This window comes from Chiloscyllium plagiosum, unplaced genomic scaffold (assembly GCF_037043375.1).
Source record: "Chiloscyllium plagiosum isolate Xiang-an unplaced genomic scaffold, Cpla_swu_hap1 HiC_scaffold_10, whole genome shotgun sequence".
Lineage (NCBI taxonomy): Eukaryota > Metazoa > Chordata > Chondrichthyes > Orectolobiformes > Hemiscylliidae > Chiloscyllium > Chiloscyllium plagiosum.
In genome coordinates, this window is record NW_028270148.1 from 89,754,859 (window position 1) to 89,772,452 (window position 17,594).

At 41.8% G+C, this 17,594-nt stretch overlaps 1 protein-coding gene across 4 annotated transcripts in view; it reads left to right on the top strand.

Moving 5' to 3' along the window:
• dzank1 (double zinc ribbon and ankyrin repeat domains 1) overlaps positions 1-17,594 on the top strand; it is a 113,928-nt gene that overhangs the window by 47,557 nt on the left and 48,777 nt on the right. For all 4 annotated transcript variants that reach the window (XM_087991535.1, XM_087991537.1, XM_087991534.1 and 1 more), the window contains one exon: positions 8,584-8,806. In XM_087991535.1, the coding sequence (XP_087847661.1) occupies positions 8,584-8,806 (223 nt within the window). The remainder of the gene's footprint in view (positions 1-8,583; positions 8,807-17,594) is intronic.

Genomic DNA, 17,594 nt, shown 5'->3' on the forward strand with positions numbered 1-17,594 from the left:
GAGAAGTAAAGGTGGAAATTGCAGACGCATTGACCATCACCTTCCAATCCTTTTGATGCAGGAGTGGTACCAAAGTATTAGAGAATTGCCAGCTGCTACATTCTTCTTGAAAAGAAGTTGGAAGATGATTTGCAGACATTTAATCCCCTGTCCAGGTGACATTGTCAGTGCTTAGGAGCATCCTGTGAAGCACTGCTGTACTATGTCCTCTGGAATTTATTTGGTTCCATTCCTGCTGCTTCAGGTTACCAGTTCCGGTCAGTCGTTGCAGTGGTCAGTATGTCGGGTCTAGATCAATGCGTATGTTGATGGAGTCCATGGATGAGTGCCATGCTTCTAGAAATTATCTGGCTAGCGAGTTTTGAGAAGATTTGCAGCTCAGGTTGAGGTTCTGGATGTAGGTGTGCTCGCTGAGCTGGAAGGTTCGTTTTCAGACATTTTGTCACCATACTAGGTAACATCTTCAGTGAGCCTCCGGATGAAGTACTGGTAGTGTAGCCCACTTACTGCTAGTGTAGCCCCTAATGTGTTTGGGTTTCCTTGGGTCGAAGATGTTATTTCCTGTGGTGACGTCATTTCCTATGGTGATATCATTACCTGTTTTTCTCAGGGGGTGGTAAGTGGGATCCAAGTCAATGTGTTTTTGATAGAGTTCAGATTGGAATGCCATGCTTCTAGGAATTCTCATCCGTGTCTCTGTTTGACTGGTCCTAGGATGGATGTGTTGTCCCAGTCGAAGTGGAGTCCTTCTTCATCCGTATGTAAGGATACTAGTGAAAGTGGGTCATGTCTTTTTGTGGCTAGTTGATGTTCATGTATCCTGGTGGCTAATTTTCAGCCTGTTTGTCCAATATAAAAATGCCTGAAAAGAACCTTGCAGCTCAGTGAGCAACCCTGCATCCAGAATTCTCTCGCTGTCCTCTGTTTAGCTTATCCTAATACTGTTGTGTTGTCTCAGTCAAATTTGTAATCCTTGTCATCTATGTGTGTGGCTACTAGGGACATCTGGTCATGGCGTTTAGTGGCTAGTTGGTGTGCATGGATGAGGATTGCTAGTTGTCTGCCTGTTTGTCCTATATGGTGTTTTATACAGTCTTTGCATGGAATCTAGTAAATTACGTTGGTCTTGCACATGATAGGTATTGAGTCTTTTGTTCTTGTTAGTTATTGTCTGAGCGTGTCTGCCGGTTTATGGACTGTCATGAATCCGAGTAATTGGAGATGTCTGGCTGTTAGTTCTGCCATTTTTGTTTATGTAAGGTAGTGTGGCTAGTATATTGGGTCGTGGTATGTCCACGTTGTGTTGTTTATCTGCTAGGTATCTGCAGTTGAAGTTGTGGGGATATGTGTTCTTGGCAAAGACTTTTTAAAGGTGTTCTTTTTCTTTATGCAGGGTCCTAATGCAATTTTTCTTGTGTGTATTTGTGTGGTTGCTGTTGTAGTTCAGGATCTGGTCCGTGTGTGTGGCTTTTCTGTTCGACTTTTGTTGTGCACTCACCGTTCTGTGTTCTTTCTAACATCACATTCAGGAATGGGAGTTAGTTGTTGGTTACCACCTCTCTCATAAACTTGTTCCCTGTGAGCAGTGTTGATAATCCAGTTTGTGTTCTCAATCTCTGTTCTCTTAATTATTACAAATATGTTGTCAACATATCTGATCCAGAGCTTGGGTCGGATTTGTGGGAGGGCTGTTGGTTCCAGTTCTTGCATCACTGCTTCTGCTATGAGCCTGGAGATGGGTGTTATGGACCAGGCCAGACCCCTCAAAACATTTCAAGAAGGTAGCTCAGACCCTAATTTTGCTATTTGACTTAAGCAGGTGTACAGTGGATATTCCATGAAAGAATCAGCTGGTCAAACCATTTAGTTTTAAACAAAACAGAATCAATTTACAAGGTTACGGAATGAAACACAAAGAACCGAACGCAGAATACCGAATAACTTATCTTATCTGCAAACCCAACAGACTATCCCAACTAAATGATGCTGTTCCAAAATACTTCAACAATCCCTATTAACGCCAGTTCTTACAGGGGGAGAGAGAGAGAGAGAGAGAGAGACCCGCAGCCTCTCATCACATACACGCGCACACCCTCTGCTGCTTTACAACCAAACCAGAGAACAGCTCAGCTAGGCAAACTGGCCACTCCTCTTTCATTATACAAGTGTATTTATTAAACATAAAAGCTTTCTGCCTGAGGCAGTATCTGTTAGTTGTCAACGAATTGCCCTAAAATCCATCCAATCACAGATTTTTCAGAACATGTCATTTATCACCTCTCTGGAAAAAAATTGCCAAGGACAACATAACCTTGTTAAAAGAGCAGCTTCGTCACATACGTGAACTCATAGGCATCCATTAATCTGTTCATACATGTGGCTGTTTAATGTGAACTGTGTCGTCAAGCACAGGTCTACTAGAATGCTGTCGTTGTTGATAGGTTCCCCGTCGTGTTGTCTGTTCTGTTTGTCCAGGAGGTTGGCTGTTGTCTCTTTGGCTAGGGTTTTGTCAATTGAGGTAAATAGTACCATTACATCGAATGACACCATTGCTTCTTCCTTGTCTATGGTTTTGTTCTTGATGTTGTCTAGGAATTCCTGTGATGATTGTTTGGAGTGTTTCATCCGCTGATAAGATGTTTCAGTTTTTAGAGTCACAGAGATGTACAGCATGGAAACAGACCCTGCGGTCCAACCATCCATGCCAACCAGATATCCCAACCCAATCTAGTCCCACCTGCCAGCACCCGGCCCATATCCCACCAAACCTTTCAAATTCATATACCCATCCAAATGCCTCTTAAATGTTGCAATTGTACTAGCCTCCACCACATCCTCTGGCAACTCATTCCATACACGTACTACCCTCTGCGTGAAAAAGTTGCCCCTTAGATCTCTCTTATATCTTTCCACTCTCACCCTAAACCTGTGCCCTCTAGTTCTGGACTCCCCGACCCCAGGGAAAAAGACTTTGTCTATTTATCCTATCCATGCCCCTCAATTTTGTACACCTCTATAAGGTCACCCCTCAGCCTCCGACGCTCAAGGGAAAACAGCCCCAGCCTGTTCAGCCTCTCCTTGTAGCTCAGATACTCCAACCCTGGTAACATCCTTATATCTTTTCTGAACCCTTTCAAGTTTCACAACATCTTTCCGATAGGAAGGAGACCAGAATTGCACGCAATATTACTACAGTGGCCTAACCAATGTCCTGTACAGCCGCAACATGACCTCCCAACTCCTGTACCCAATACTCTGACCAATAAAGGAAAGCATACCAAATACTGCCTTCACTATCCTATCTACCTGCGACTCCATTTTCAAGGAGCTATGAACCTGCACTCCAAGGTCTCTTTGTTCAGCAACACTCCCTAGGACCTTACCATTAAGTGTATAAGTCCTGCTAAGATTTGCTTTCCCAAAATGCAGCACCTCGCATTTATCTGAATTAAACTCCATCTGCCACTTCTCAGCCCATTGGCCCATCTGGTCCAGATCCTGTTTTAATCTGAGGGAACCCTCTTCGCTCTTCGCTCTCCACTACACCTCCAATTTTGGTGTCATCTGCAAACTTACCAACTGTACCTCTTATGCTCGCATCCAAATCATTTATGTAAATGGCAAAAAGTAGGGGGCCCAGCACCGATCTTCGTGGCACTCCACTGGTCACAGGCCTCCAGTCTGGAAAACAACCCTCCACCACCACCCTCTGTCTTCTACCTTTGAGCCAGTTCTGTATTCAAATGGCTAGTTCTCCCTGTATTCCATGAGATCTAACCTTGCTAATCAGTCTCCCATGGGAAACCTTGTCATATGCTTTATTGAAGTCCATATAGATCAAATCTACTGCTCTGCCCTCATCGAACTTCTTTGTTAATTCTTCAAAAAAACTCAATTAAGTTTGTGAGACATGATTTCCCACGTACAAAGCCATGTTGACTATCCCGAATCAGTCCTTGCCTTTCCAAATACATGCACATCCTGTCCCTTGCGATTCCCTCCAACAACTTGCCCACCACCGAGGTCAGGCTCACCGGTCTATAGTTCCCTGGCTTGTCTTTACCACCCTTTTTAAACAATGGCACCACGTTTGCCAACCTCCAGTCTTCCAGCACCTCACCTGTGACTATCGATGATACAAATATCTCTGCAAGAGACCCAGCAATCACTTCTCTAGCTTCCCACAGAGTTGTCGGGTACACCTGATCAGGTCCTGGGGATTTATCCCTTTTAACCGTTTCAAGACATTCAGCACTTCCTCCTCTGTAATCTGGACATTTTGCAAGATGTCACCATCTATTTCCCTGCAGTCTATATCTTCCATATCCTTTTCCACAGTAAATACTGATGCAAAATATTCATTTAGTATCTCCCCTATTTTCTGTGGCTCCACACAAAGGCCACCATGCTGATCTTTGAGGGGCCCTGTTCTCTCCCTAGTTACCCTTTTGTCCTTGATATATTTGTAAAAACCCTTTTGATTCTCCTTAATTCTATTTGCCAAAGCTATCTCATGTCCCCGTTTTGCCTTCCTGATTTCCCTCTTATGTATACTCCTACTTCCTTTATACTCTTCTAAGGATTCACTCGATCTATCCTGTCTATACCTGACATATGCTTCCTTTTTTTTCTTAACCAAACCCTCAATTTCTTTAGTCATCCAGCATTCCCTATACCTACCAGCCTTCCCTTTCACCCTGACAGGAATATACTTTCTCTGGATTCTTGTTATCTCATTTCTGAAGGCTTCCCATTTTCCAGCCGTCCCTTTACCTGTGAACATCTGCCTCCAATCAGCTTTTGAAAGTTCTTGCCTAATACCGTCAAAATTGGCCTTTCTCCAATTTAGACCTTCAAATTTTAAATCTGGGGTCTATTCTTTTCCATCACTATTTTAAAACGGATAGAATTATGGTCGCTGGCCCCAAAGTGCTCCCCCACTGACACCTCTGTCACTTACCCTGCCTTATTTCCCAAGAGTAGGTCTAGTTTTGCAACTTCTCTAGTAGGTACATCCACATACTGAATCAGAAAATTGTCTTGTACACACTTAAGAAATTCCTCTCCATCTAAACCTTTAACACTATGGCAGTCCCAAGTCTGTTTGGAAAGTTAAAATCCCCTACCATAACTACCCTATTATTTTTACAGATAGCTGAGTTCTCCTTGCAAGTTTGTTTCTCAATTTCCCTCTGACTATTGGGTTCATTTGCCAGTTTATGCCATGGAATTCTTGGAAGTACCACAATAGGTCGAAGTGGTATGTCAGTGTACCTTAGGTAATCCATAAAATCTTAGGATGTTGTTGCCTTCTGGCATCATCTTTTGTGGGTCTGTCCAGGTTATCAGTCTGTGTTTTTTGTAGGTTCTGTAGTGTGCTGTTTATTCTATTGGTTACCTGGGGCATGTGGTCATACTCCCTCTATAGGTTGGTGTTGGTATCTGCAAGTAATTTCTCTGCTTTTTGAATGTATCTGCAAGTAATTTCTCTGCTTTTGAATCTTGCCCATAATAGCCGTTATTCTGCCTTTACCTGCTGGTAGTAGGATTATGTTCTTATCCTTTTTGAGTGTTTTTAGAACATATTGGTCACGTATCTCCAGTCAGAAAAATACCATTCCACCACTACTATCTGTCTTCTATGACTAAGCCAGTTCTGTATCCATCTTACCAACTCACCGCAGATCCCATATGGCTTCATCTTCTTTATCAACCTGCCATGAGGGATCATGTCAAAGGCCTTTCTAAAATCCTTAACGACAATATCTACTACCCTGCTCTCATCAATCATCTATGTCAGTTTCTCAAAAAAAATCTGTCAAGTTTGTGGGACTATCATTGATAAGTCCAAATATTTCCAAATGTCAGTAAATCCTATGCCTAAGAATCTTCTCCAATAATTTCTCTACCACGGATGTAAGGCTCACCAGTCTGTAATTTCCTGGAATATCCCTGTTGCCCCTTTTAAACAAAGGAACAACATTGGCTATTCTCAAGTCCTTTGGGACCTTTCTTGTGACTAAAGAGGATATAAAGACAAGGTAACAGAGAAGGTTGCTGAGGGTATTGCGTTTGATGCATTGCACATGGTCTTCCAAAATGCACTTGCAAATGTGCCACATAACAGACTTGTTGGCAAAGTCAAAGCCTAAGGAACAATGGTGACATGTCCAGTGTCTGCAGTCCTCACTTTCTGCTGTAACGTTCTTTAGGATATCCTGAGTTCATGAAGTGCAGTGTGAAAACAAAAAAAAGTCATTTTCTCCACCTGCAGGTGGTCATGGCTGACTTCTGTTCAGCAATTATTTCACCTGATACCAGTAATTATACAAAAGAAAAGTGTCCTTTTTATATGCCTTGCTGCACAACAGCAAATATCAAATTGACTTCAAACGTAGGTATTGGGTTTAATATATAGGTATGGGCATGAAAAGCTTTCAATTATGGAAAACGTATATAGTTTGAATGCAGTTTTCCGCTGCTGATGGATAATTTCCATTTCAAGCCACAGGATGGCAGACTGTTCCCTTGTTTAAAAAAAAATTGATTATTATTTTCAGAGTCTGAATAACAGCTGCATATTATGCTAAACCGGTATCAGGTCTAAGTTGAATTGTTTGTTTTTCTATCCTGTGCTATTTCATTGTCTGTAAAACAGACTTCTATTGTGAGACTTTACGATCATATTGTACATTTAACAGATCAGTGAATTACAGTTTCAAGCAATTTACGTTTAGTTTCTTGTTGGCTGTGTAAGAAGAGGATGACTTAATTGAGAAAGCATTAAAGAAAAATTTTATAAACAGTGAAAATACTTTAAATCATATAAATATGCAAATGATATAGCATCTGAAAGACAGAGTTTATTTTTAAAAGCATTCTTCCTGGTCCCCTTCCTGGTCTTGTTGCACTAGATCAGAAAAGATAGAGGCATAAAAATACACTTGCAACAACTTTCATTTGTTTCACTTTTGCATTTGCTTTTGTTTGACCAAGTAGGCTTACCTCATGATATAATTTTAGGAAAAGTTCTGGAAGTGGACAAATGCTGGATTAGTGCAAACTCCAACAACTCACATTGCAAAGAACTTCTAGCACCAAAATGAGTCAGTCAATTCAACTTATCTATGCCAGTGTTTGTGCTCCGTTCTGCCTTCCTCCCACCTTACTTCATCTCACCTCCTGGCATCAGTTACTGTTCAGTAATGAGCAACTCATTAGATGACTTGAGTTGTTAAGAGTCACACTCATTTTGGCATAACTGCTTTGGGGCAGCTCAAGCTTGCATATGGCAGCAATGCATCCATTGATTTTTCTTATAATTATCTACTGAAGGGTTTGACATTTTTGGAAGCATAAATCTCAGTGCTACAGTTTTACTGTTAAGCTTTAATTATAAAGTTCAGCAAAGTTGGAGGGAGCGGGGGGGGGGTAGTTGGATTAGGTTGTGTAAAATGATACGCTGTCAGCCGATGACTATACAGTTTGTCTCATCCAAAAACACAATTTGTTTAAAAAGCAGCCCTGACTTCTATCTGTGTATTTATCTTTTGTTACTGTAAACATGGAAAGTTCAATTATGTGAATGCTGGCACAATGTTGCCTCTAATCATTGAAATGAGTTTTTACCTATAGCCACCTTGAGTAATATTTGTTAAAAGCTTTTTAACCACCTAAATACAGAACCTGTTTATAATCCAGCTTCCATTTAATCTTTCACCTTTGGAATCCATGATACACTTATCTCAAAGTCCATTAACGGCAGGTTTAAATTGCCTTGAGTATTGAATGTGTTATCATCAGTGCTTCCATATGTTTTATATAGCATTTCAGTTGTATGTCTAGTAATACAGTCTAAAGTCTAATGTTATTAATTAAGCCATGCCTTTGTCAAAGTTGATTTTGAGATTAACTTGACCTAACAGCAAATTTGGTGCAATAAAATTGGTTATAATTTGTGGCTCTGTAGCAGTGTAGTTTTATTAGATTGACAAAGACAATTTTAGGTGTGAAACTTTATCAGTTAACACCTGTGGCTCTGAATCAAAAGGTTTTGGATTCATTGCACTAATCCAGCATTTGTCCACTTCCAGAACTTTTCAAAGAGTTAAGCACCGACCAGTGAAGGAGTGCTGTCCTGTTGGAGGTGCTGTCTTCTGTGCAAAATGTCAGTCTGAAGCCTCGTCTGCACTAATTGTTGGGCATAAAATGTCTCAAAACACTGTTCAGGAGAGAGCAGGTTTTTCTTAGTGTCCTATCACTCCATGTACATGATTCCAAATAGCTATTCTCGTCATTATCAGCAAGTAATTGTCCCCTTTCTTGGATTACAACAAAATAAATGCTGCACAAATACATAATTGTCTGTAAAGCAAATTGCAATCTTGTGTAAGATGCTATATAAATACAAGTTTTTTTTTCTAACGGTTATCTATTCTGTTAAAATAGCTTGAACAAGAACTTTAAAAATACATATTAAAGATTGACCTCTAACACAATTAGTTGCAATTTCTCTCTCATGGTTACAAGCCCTAAAGACATTCAAAACATCATCTCATTTCTATTATATTTTTTGCCCTGAAGACCACAGATCTGCATTCTTCTCCAATCTGGCAACCTTTGACTATCCCACTACAGAGGCTTGGGTTGGAATCTAAGAAGGACCAAAGCACCCAAACGGTTGGTCTATTTTACCCATCCTGTAAGATGCTGGAGAAGAAGGAGATGGAAGTCATAATGGAACAAGAAAGACAGCAGAAGATGACCGATCGACGTCCCCTTCTAACAGCCATCAGCCCTGGAAGGGGTGCGTAATGTTGCTTATATGCTTGAAATCCAAACGTATCTAGGATACAGCATCCAGTTTAAGCAGACCCTACTTAACATACTACAATTCTATCATGTCCAATAACAATCACTGAGTCAACATAGGTGTGGCAACAGTAACATTGTTTTAGCTGTGATGCATTCATTTTAGCATAAAAGACCTTGCTTACATGTACACAGCAGAGGTAAATGTACTTCCTGTGTTTACTGACTGAACAGACAGCTTCCACATTTAAATAACCAAGACAGTAAAGATTTTCAGGTGCCGGTGTTGGAACGGGCTGTACAAAGTTAAAAATCACATGACACCTAGTTGTAGGCTATCAGGTTTATTTGTAAGCACTAGCTTTTGGAACACTGCTCCTTCATCAGGTGGTCGTGGAGTATAAGATCGTAAGACACAGGATTTAAAGCAAAAGTTTACAGTATGATGTAACTGAAATTATATATTGAAAAAGACCTAGATAGTTTGTTGAGTCTCTCATCTTTTAGAATGAACATGTTCATTTCGGTTCTTTCATATGTAAATTCCAGAACTTTTTTAAAGTTACATTCTCAAGTGAACTTTAACAATAGGTGCCATGTTGGCCCAGATAGTGCATTGAAGGTGTGAGGCTGTCTGTGCCACAATGTTCAGACTGTCTCTAATCTAAAAAAGGGCTTTACAGAATCTTATGTGGATTCATGCAGTTTTTGAGAAAAATAAAATGTAATTCTGCAAGTACAAATTCGCCCCACAAACTTTGTGTGTGTGTGTGTGTGTGTGTGTGGGGTGCAATGGTGTCACCTGCAGTGTGACATGAATCCAAGGTCCCTATTGAGGCCATCCCCATGGGTACCGAACTTGGCTATCAGCCTCTGCTCAGACACTTTGCATTGTTGCCTGTCCCGAAGTCCACATTGGGGGATGATCACCTGAAGGTCTGAGGTTGAATGTCCTGGACCACTGAAGTGTTCTCCGACGGGGAGGGAGCAATCCTGTCTGTTGATTGTTGTGCGGTGTGCATTTATCCATTGCCATATCCTCTGCTCAGTCTCACCAAAGTACCATGCCTCAGGGCATCCTTGCCTGCAGTGTATCAGATAAACAACGTTGGCTGAGTCATATGAGTACCTGCCACTTACATGGTGGGTGGTGTCCCCATATGTAATGGTGATATCCGTGTCGACACTGACACATCTCAGACGCTGCAAGATGTGTCAGTGTCAACAAGGATACCACCATCATACGTGGGGACACCACCCACCATGTGCGTGGCAGGTACTGATGTGACTTGGCCAGTCAAGGATCCCTTGAGGCATGATACAGCAACGGATAACGGATGAATGGATACTGCACAACAATCAACAGACAGGATTGTTCCCTCCCAATCGGAGAACACTTCAGCGCTCCGGGACATTCGACCTCAGACTTTTGGGTGACCATCCTCCAATACAGACTTTGGGACAGGCAACAAAGCAAAGTGACCGAGCAGAGGCTCGTAGCCATGTTTGGTATCCATGTGATTGGTGTCAACCAGGACCTTGGGTTTATGTCACACTACAGGTGAACACACACACATACACACACACACACCCTACAGACCCACGAGCACCCACTCACAGACTTATAACCGTTTACACTCACACTCACATACATATGCATTCACACTCTCTCATAGACCCACATACACCCTCGTGCGCAGACACCCACATGCGCGTACACACACACAGACACTCATACCCCCCTCGCGTGCACGCACCGACATGTATGCACACACATATAAGTTTGTGGGGTGAATTTGTACTTGTAGAATTTCATTTTATTTTGCTCAAAAACTGCATGAATCCATATAAGATTCTGTAAATCCCTTATTTAGTCAGTCTGAACATTGGGGCACAGACAGCCTCACACAGGACACCTCACACCTTAAGTGCATTATCTGGACCAGCATGGCACCTATTGTTAAAGTTCACTTGAGAATGTAACTTTAAGAAAGTTCTGGAATTTACAAATGAAAGAACGGAAATTAGATTACTTACAGTGTGGAAACAGGCCCTTGGGGCCAACAAGTTCACACCGACCCGCCGAAGCGCAACCCACCCATACCCACTCCCCTACATTTACCCATTCACCTAACACTATGGGCAATTTAGCAGGGCCAATTCACCTAACCTGCACATCTTTGGACTGTGGGAGGAAACCGGGGCATCTGGAGAAAACCCACGCAGACACAGGGAGAATGTGCAAACTCCACACAGTCAGTCGCCTGAGGCCGAAATTGAACCCCGGTCTCTGTCGCTGTGAGGCAGCAGTGCTAACCACTGTGCCATCACTCTAACCCTAACCCTAACCCTCGCCCTATGAACATGTTCATTCTAAAAGATGACAGACTCAACAAACAATCCAGGTCTTTTTCAATATATAATTTCAGTTATATCACACTGTAAACTTTTGCTATAAATTCTGTGTCTTGCGATCCTATACTCCACCTGATGAAGGAGCGGCGCTCCGAAAGCTTGTGCTTCCAAATAAGCCTGTTGGACTAAAACCTGGTATTGCGTAATTTTTAACTTAAGACAGTAAGAAGCTCTATGATCAAAAATGATTGCCCACTCTATATCTTTCATCTCATTATTTTTCTATAATGCAGAAAACATCATTCAAGTTTACGATCATAGCCAGCACTGTATATTGTGCATTTTTGAAACTAATCAGAAATGCACCTAGCCACATGCCTTCCAGTTGGCCACATGTCGCTTTGCTGTAAGCTAAGTGTAGCTGATGACTAATGTATTTAGCAACACAGCTCTACTTTTTACAGTTTCTGCTCCACTGATGCAAAGGCATTGTTAAGAATGGAGACACTAAGCTTGTGAAATTCTAATGACCAAATGTAATGGAATTACAGTACAGTAAACATTCAAGAAACAGTGCTACTTGCAATTACTGAGTGACTAGAACTGGATGGCCTCCACTAAAGCTCGAGTTCAGATAGGGTAATGTTTAAAACAGTGTGGTGCTGGAAAAGCACAGCAGGTCAGGCAGCATCCGAGGAGGAGGAGAGTTGGGCATGGACGTGACGAGGGAGTCGCGGAGGGAACGGTCTTTACAGAAAATGGATAAGGGTGGGGAGGGAAATATATCTCTGGTGGTGGGGTCCGTTTGTAGGTGGCGGAAATGGCTGAGGATGATGCGATGTATACGGAGGTTCGTGGGGTGGAAGGTGAGGACCAGGGGGATTCTGTCCTTGTTGCGGTTAGAGGGCTGGAGTTCGAGGGCGAAAGCGCAGGAAGTGGATGAGATGAGCTGGAGGGCACCATCAACCACGTGGAAGGGGAAATTGTGGTGATTAAAGAAAGATGCCATCTAGTGTTTTCTGTGGTGGAACTGGTCCTCCTGGGAGCAAATGCGGAGGAGGCGGAGGAATTGGGAATAAACTGTATATTGGGAATTGGGAATAAGGTGGCGCCAATGCAGTCATCAATGTAGTGGAGAAAGAGGTGGGAAATGGTGCTGGTGTAACTGCAGAAGATGGACCGTTCCACATACCGACAAAGAGACAGGCATAACTAGGCCCCATGCGGGTGCCCATGGCTCCCTCTTGCGTCTGGAGGAAGTGGGGGGATTCAAAGGAGAAATTTTTGTGCGTGAGAACCAGTTCAGCCAAATGAATAAGATTGTCAGTGGAAGGGTACTGGCAGGGATGTCGAGAGAGGGAAAAACAGAGGGCTTGGAGACCGTGGTCATGGCGGATGGATGTGACTAGGACGGGATGTCCATGGTGAAGATAAGGCATTGGGGGCCAGGGAAGCAAAAGTCTTGAAGGAGGTGGAGCACGAGGTGGTGTCTCAAATGTATGTATGGAGTGCCTGGACTGGGGGATAGGACAGTACTCCTGGTGAACAGTTGGTGTAGACTATTTTCATAGAAACATCAAAAATAGAGCAAGAGTAGGGGTCTTTGAGCCCTCTCCACCATTCATTATATCATAGCTGATAGTCCAACTCAATAGGCTATTCTTGTTTCTTTCCCCATATCTTTTGAACTCTTTAGCCTCAAGTGCTATATCCAATTCCTTAAAATCACAATGTTTTGGAATTGACTGTGTTCTGTGGTCACAACTTCTGCAGGCTCACCAGTCTGGGTGAAAAAATTTCTCCTCTGTGCTAATGACCTACTTCCCATCCTCAGACTGTGACTCCTGGTTCGGAACTCCTTCACTATTTGGAACATTCTTCCTGCATCCACCTTGTCTCTTCCTGTTGGAATTTTATAGGTTTCTATGAGATCTCCCCTCATCCTTCTGAACTCCGGCAAATGCAATCCTAACTGCCTCAACCTCTTTTCGTGGAGATTTCATGGAATAAAATATTACTGTGGTTGGAACCTGATCTAATTCACTTTGGTAGGACGAGGTGTGCCTTGGATTACCTCTTCAAGATGAAACTCTATGAGAAGAGAACATGACATGGATTGCCTTGTGAAGGTTCTCTGGACTGAATAACATTGGGTGAGATTCAACTGGTGAATATATCCTTGCCTGTATCACTAGGGTATAGTAAGATGGTACTGATAAACGAGTGTTTTCCATGTCTACTTTTGGGTTAATTTCATAATAGGCAATATGCACATCATGAGGATTTCTACCATCAAATAAAAAAACTGCTGCTCGGAAGGTATTTATTGTTTCTGTAGCGACAAATGTGCATAAGATAAATAATGTTAGGAATTCAGATCTCATTTTGTGGAAAATAAGAACAGACATAGACCATTCAATCTCTAAAGTTCTGTCTTAGCAGATTTCTATATTAATGCTGTTTATCCACTTTTATGTCCCTTGATGCCCATGTAAATATTGCGTCTGATCTTTGCCTTACTTGAGGTAACTGGAAACTTGAAAACCACACCACTCAAAGATATTACAATATTATTTCTTTGACTTCTGCGTTTTTTTGGTAAATCTGTCTTCCAGAGAACTGATCAGTTAGTAACACTGTTTATAATCTCTCCAGTAGCTATCCATAATAGAAAAGAACACTTGTCATTTATATAGCACCTTTTACAGCCTGAGGATAAACCGAGGAGATTTGCAGGCAATAAGGGTTTTTTTTTGGCAGTATATGTTAAACTTTTTGCAGCCAGTGGGTGAATGGAGAGACCAGAAATCAATGTTTACTTACTTTTAGATTTATTAACAAAGTGAGAAATTGAAACGTCTAGCTCTAACTCTAGAAACATGCCACCAGAGTCAATAAATGTTTCTTTATACTTGTAATCAGTTAAAAAAAACAAGTTATCAACCCCTTAAAGGGCACTTTCACATTATTGCAACAAAACAGGGTCTACAAGAGAAAGTCATTAAATTAAAAGTAACATTTCCAGAATGAACGGGGCACACCGACCGCTGCGGTACTCTGGTTGTGGAAAGACTCATGTGCTTTGGTTGATGTCACATGCATTTTTTTTTTGACTAATTGATTTGATTTATTGTCACATGTACCTCTGTACAGTGAAAAGCTATGTTTGCAAGCAGTACAGGCAGATCATAGTAAGCAAGGACTCACAGATCATAGGGTGAAAAAGAAAACTTGCACAGAGTGAGGCATACAGGTTACATCACACAGGATGTGCATGAGACAAAATCAGCATTAACAAGATCAACATTATTTGAAGTTAGAGAGGCCATTAATCTGTCTAATAACGGCAGGAAAGAAGTTGTTCTTGAACCTGTTGGTGCATGCGTTCAAGCTTCTGTATCTTCTGCCTGATGGAAGAGTTTGCAGGAGAGCATTACTGTGGTGGGATGGGTCATGGAAGATGCTGGCAGCCTTTCCGTGGTGAAGAGAGTTGTAAATGGAATCTATGGATGGCTTCAATGATGGTCTGGGCCGTGCCTACAACCTTCTTTTGTTTCTTATGGTCTTGGGCAGAGCAGTTGCCATACCAGGCCATTATCCACCTAGATAGTATACTTTCTATGGTGCATCTGTAAAAGTTGGTGACAGTCCTTATGAACATGCCAAATTTCCTGAGCCGCCTGAAGAAGAGGTGTTATTGTGCCATCTTGACTGTTGCATCTACATGGGAAATCCAAGACAAGTTGCTGGTTATTGTCACTCCTAGAAACTTGATGCTCTCAACCCAAAAGATGTTTTCTTTTGTTTTGCTGACACAGAGAGAGAGGTTGATATCATTGTACCACATCACCAAGCCCACTATCTCCTTTCTGTATTCTGACTCATCATTGTTTGATATGCTTCATCTCCAGGGACACGTATGGATCTAACTGCAGAAGAGAGGCAGGCAGTTAAACCCAATGAACCCCCTTAGCCACTGGTTGCCTGAAATTATTTATGGCCATCTCAGCCAGGGCTGGGAGCAGACCCAAATCCAATTTGCTCATCTGCTTCTGCACCAAATTGTTGCACTTTAACCCCCACATTCCTGATCTATAGCCAAAATTTGAGGTGTAGTCTGTACAAGTGATGGAAAGTGTCTGCAACCTGACATATTCTGTATATCCATGGCACACTGACTCCTTAAAGCCACAGAAAATAAGTGTGATCTGGGAGTCTGTGTTTTTTTCTATACAGGTAGTTCTTCAATAACACGATGGTTGCTTTCTTGTGCAACCCCGAATGATAGAAAAATCGTTCTATAGAAATTGTACTTAAATTGTTGACAATGTAATGGCGTTACAGCCGACACTCATTTTAAAAGTTTGTATGTTTAAACAGTATCCCCAATTCATCAATATGGCGAATTCACGTTAACGAAACGCACATTATAGCAGAAAGACCTGTACAATGTGAACGATTACTTGCAGCTGGTGTTTTTTTGTCACTGCCTTTATCCCTTCCAAAACAGTGTACTTAGCTGGCTCCTTATGCAGCCACTGGTGCACAGCAGGAACCGATGGCACTGTGCTTTTGTAATGGGGCATCCAGGGAGGAGATGTCAACTGCGATGTTCTCAAATATCATTGATGAATGAGTGCATGATGATGGCCTTAGAGGCTGTATCCATGTCAGGATTAACCTCCATTGGAGGCATAATAATGGAATAATTTTTTTTCTGTATCTTTTTCTCTTAACGTCCTGTGCTTCCTTGGCATCCTTCGTGGAAACTAGAGCTTTCTTCTCATCAACTCTGGATACAGCCACTTCGGGCACTGAATAACTTGTGCGCTGTGTTTGAAAATGATGGTATCAAGACCATGCTTTAAAGTGACATTTTAAAATTTCACCAGTCATTTTTGTTTTATCTGTGCATGGGATGTGAACAATGAATTATCCAATCAGCCCTCCCCCACCCATCTGCACTCAAACCTTAATTGATGCAATGAACAGTGTAGCCATTGATTAACATACAAAACATAGCAGCCATTTTGTACCCAACATAGTTCTATAAACATCATGCAATAAATGACCAGATCATTTGCAATGATTTTGTGGATTTAAAGCAACAGTGTACAAGATGCAACTCCCTTTTTGTACGTCAGTTTGATAGTCTGAGACACAACTCAAAAGCTGGGGAATGATGACTATAATTAAGCAAGGTTTTAATGTGCATTTATAGAGACAGTACAGTATAATTTAGAGGATATAGGCCGTTCTCTGCACAATGAGCGTGAGTCCAGGAGGCTGTGTTGCCTGCATGGTGCCATGGTTAAGAACATCTCCTTGGGGTTGGAGAGAAACTTGGAGTCAGAGAGTAGTGATCCAGATGTTGTCATCCACAGTGATACCGCTCACATTGATAGAACTAGAAAGGGGATTATGTTGGTATGAGCCTAAACTAAAAAACATCATCTCTGGATTACTGCTGAAGCCACAGGCAAATTAACAATTTGTATATAAAGTCAAGGACTTAAATACATGACTTAGAGTGGCATAGCAGGAATGGGTTTCTATTCCTAGGACACAGACAACATTACTGGGATAAAAGGAATCTGTTGTGATGGAACGGGCTTCACTTGAACCATGCTAGGACCAGTGTCCTGGCAGATCATGTAACTAGTATTGTAGAGAGCACTTTAAGCTAATTATTGGGAGTATGGTTTTGAAGAGAGGATCCACAGTCTCATCAAGCAAAAGGATATGGCAAAATTGGATAACGACTGTTTTGATGATGATACCCAGAGTGGGATGGGAAGAAACAGACTATACAAGCATAAAAAAGCAGCAACTAGGATCAACAGGAGAAAAAATATAATAAAAAGGCAAAATTAAAGGGTCTTTCCTTAAATGTGTGTGGTATTCAGAATAAAATAGATGATTTAACAGCCCAAATAGAATTAATGGGTATGATTGAATAGCCATTAAAGAGACATGTATACAAGGTGATCAAAGTCTCAAGCATGCCCAGTTGAGTCAAGTTGCTAAATCTGTTCAAAGTCGGCATTGTTTAACGTGGTAAATAGTATCATGCAACATGATAGAAGGTAATATGAAGACAGGACTTTGTCTCTACAAGGACGATGGGGTGGTCACTCTTACCAATGTTGTCATGGCAGCTGCATATGCGACAGGCAGATTACTGAGAATGGCGTTCAGTATGTTTTTCCCTCTTGTTGATTCCCTCACCACCTGCCACAGACTCAGTCCAGTAGCGACACTGTTAAAGACTCAACCAGTTCGGTTGGTAGTGATTGACATTGAAGTTGCCCACCAGAGTACGTTCTGCTGCCTTGCCCACTCGAAGCTTCCTTCAGATTTGATGTGCGTGGAGGAATACTGATTCATCAGTCAGGAGAGGAATGGGATATGTGGTAATCAGCAGATGA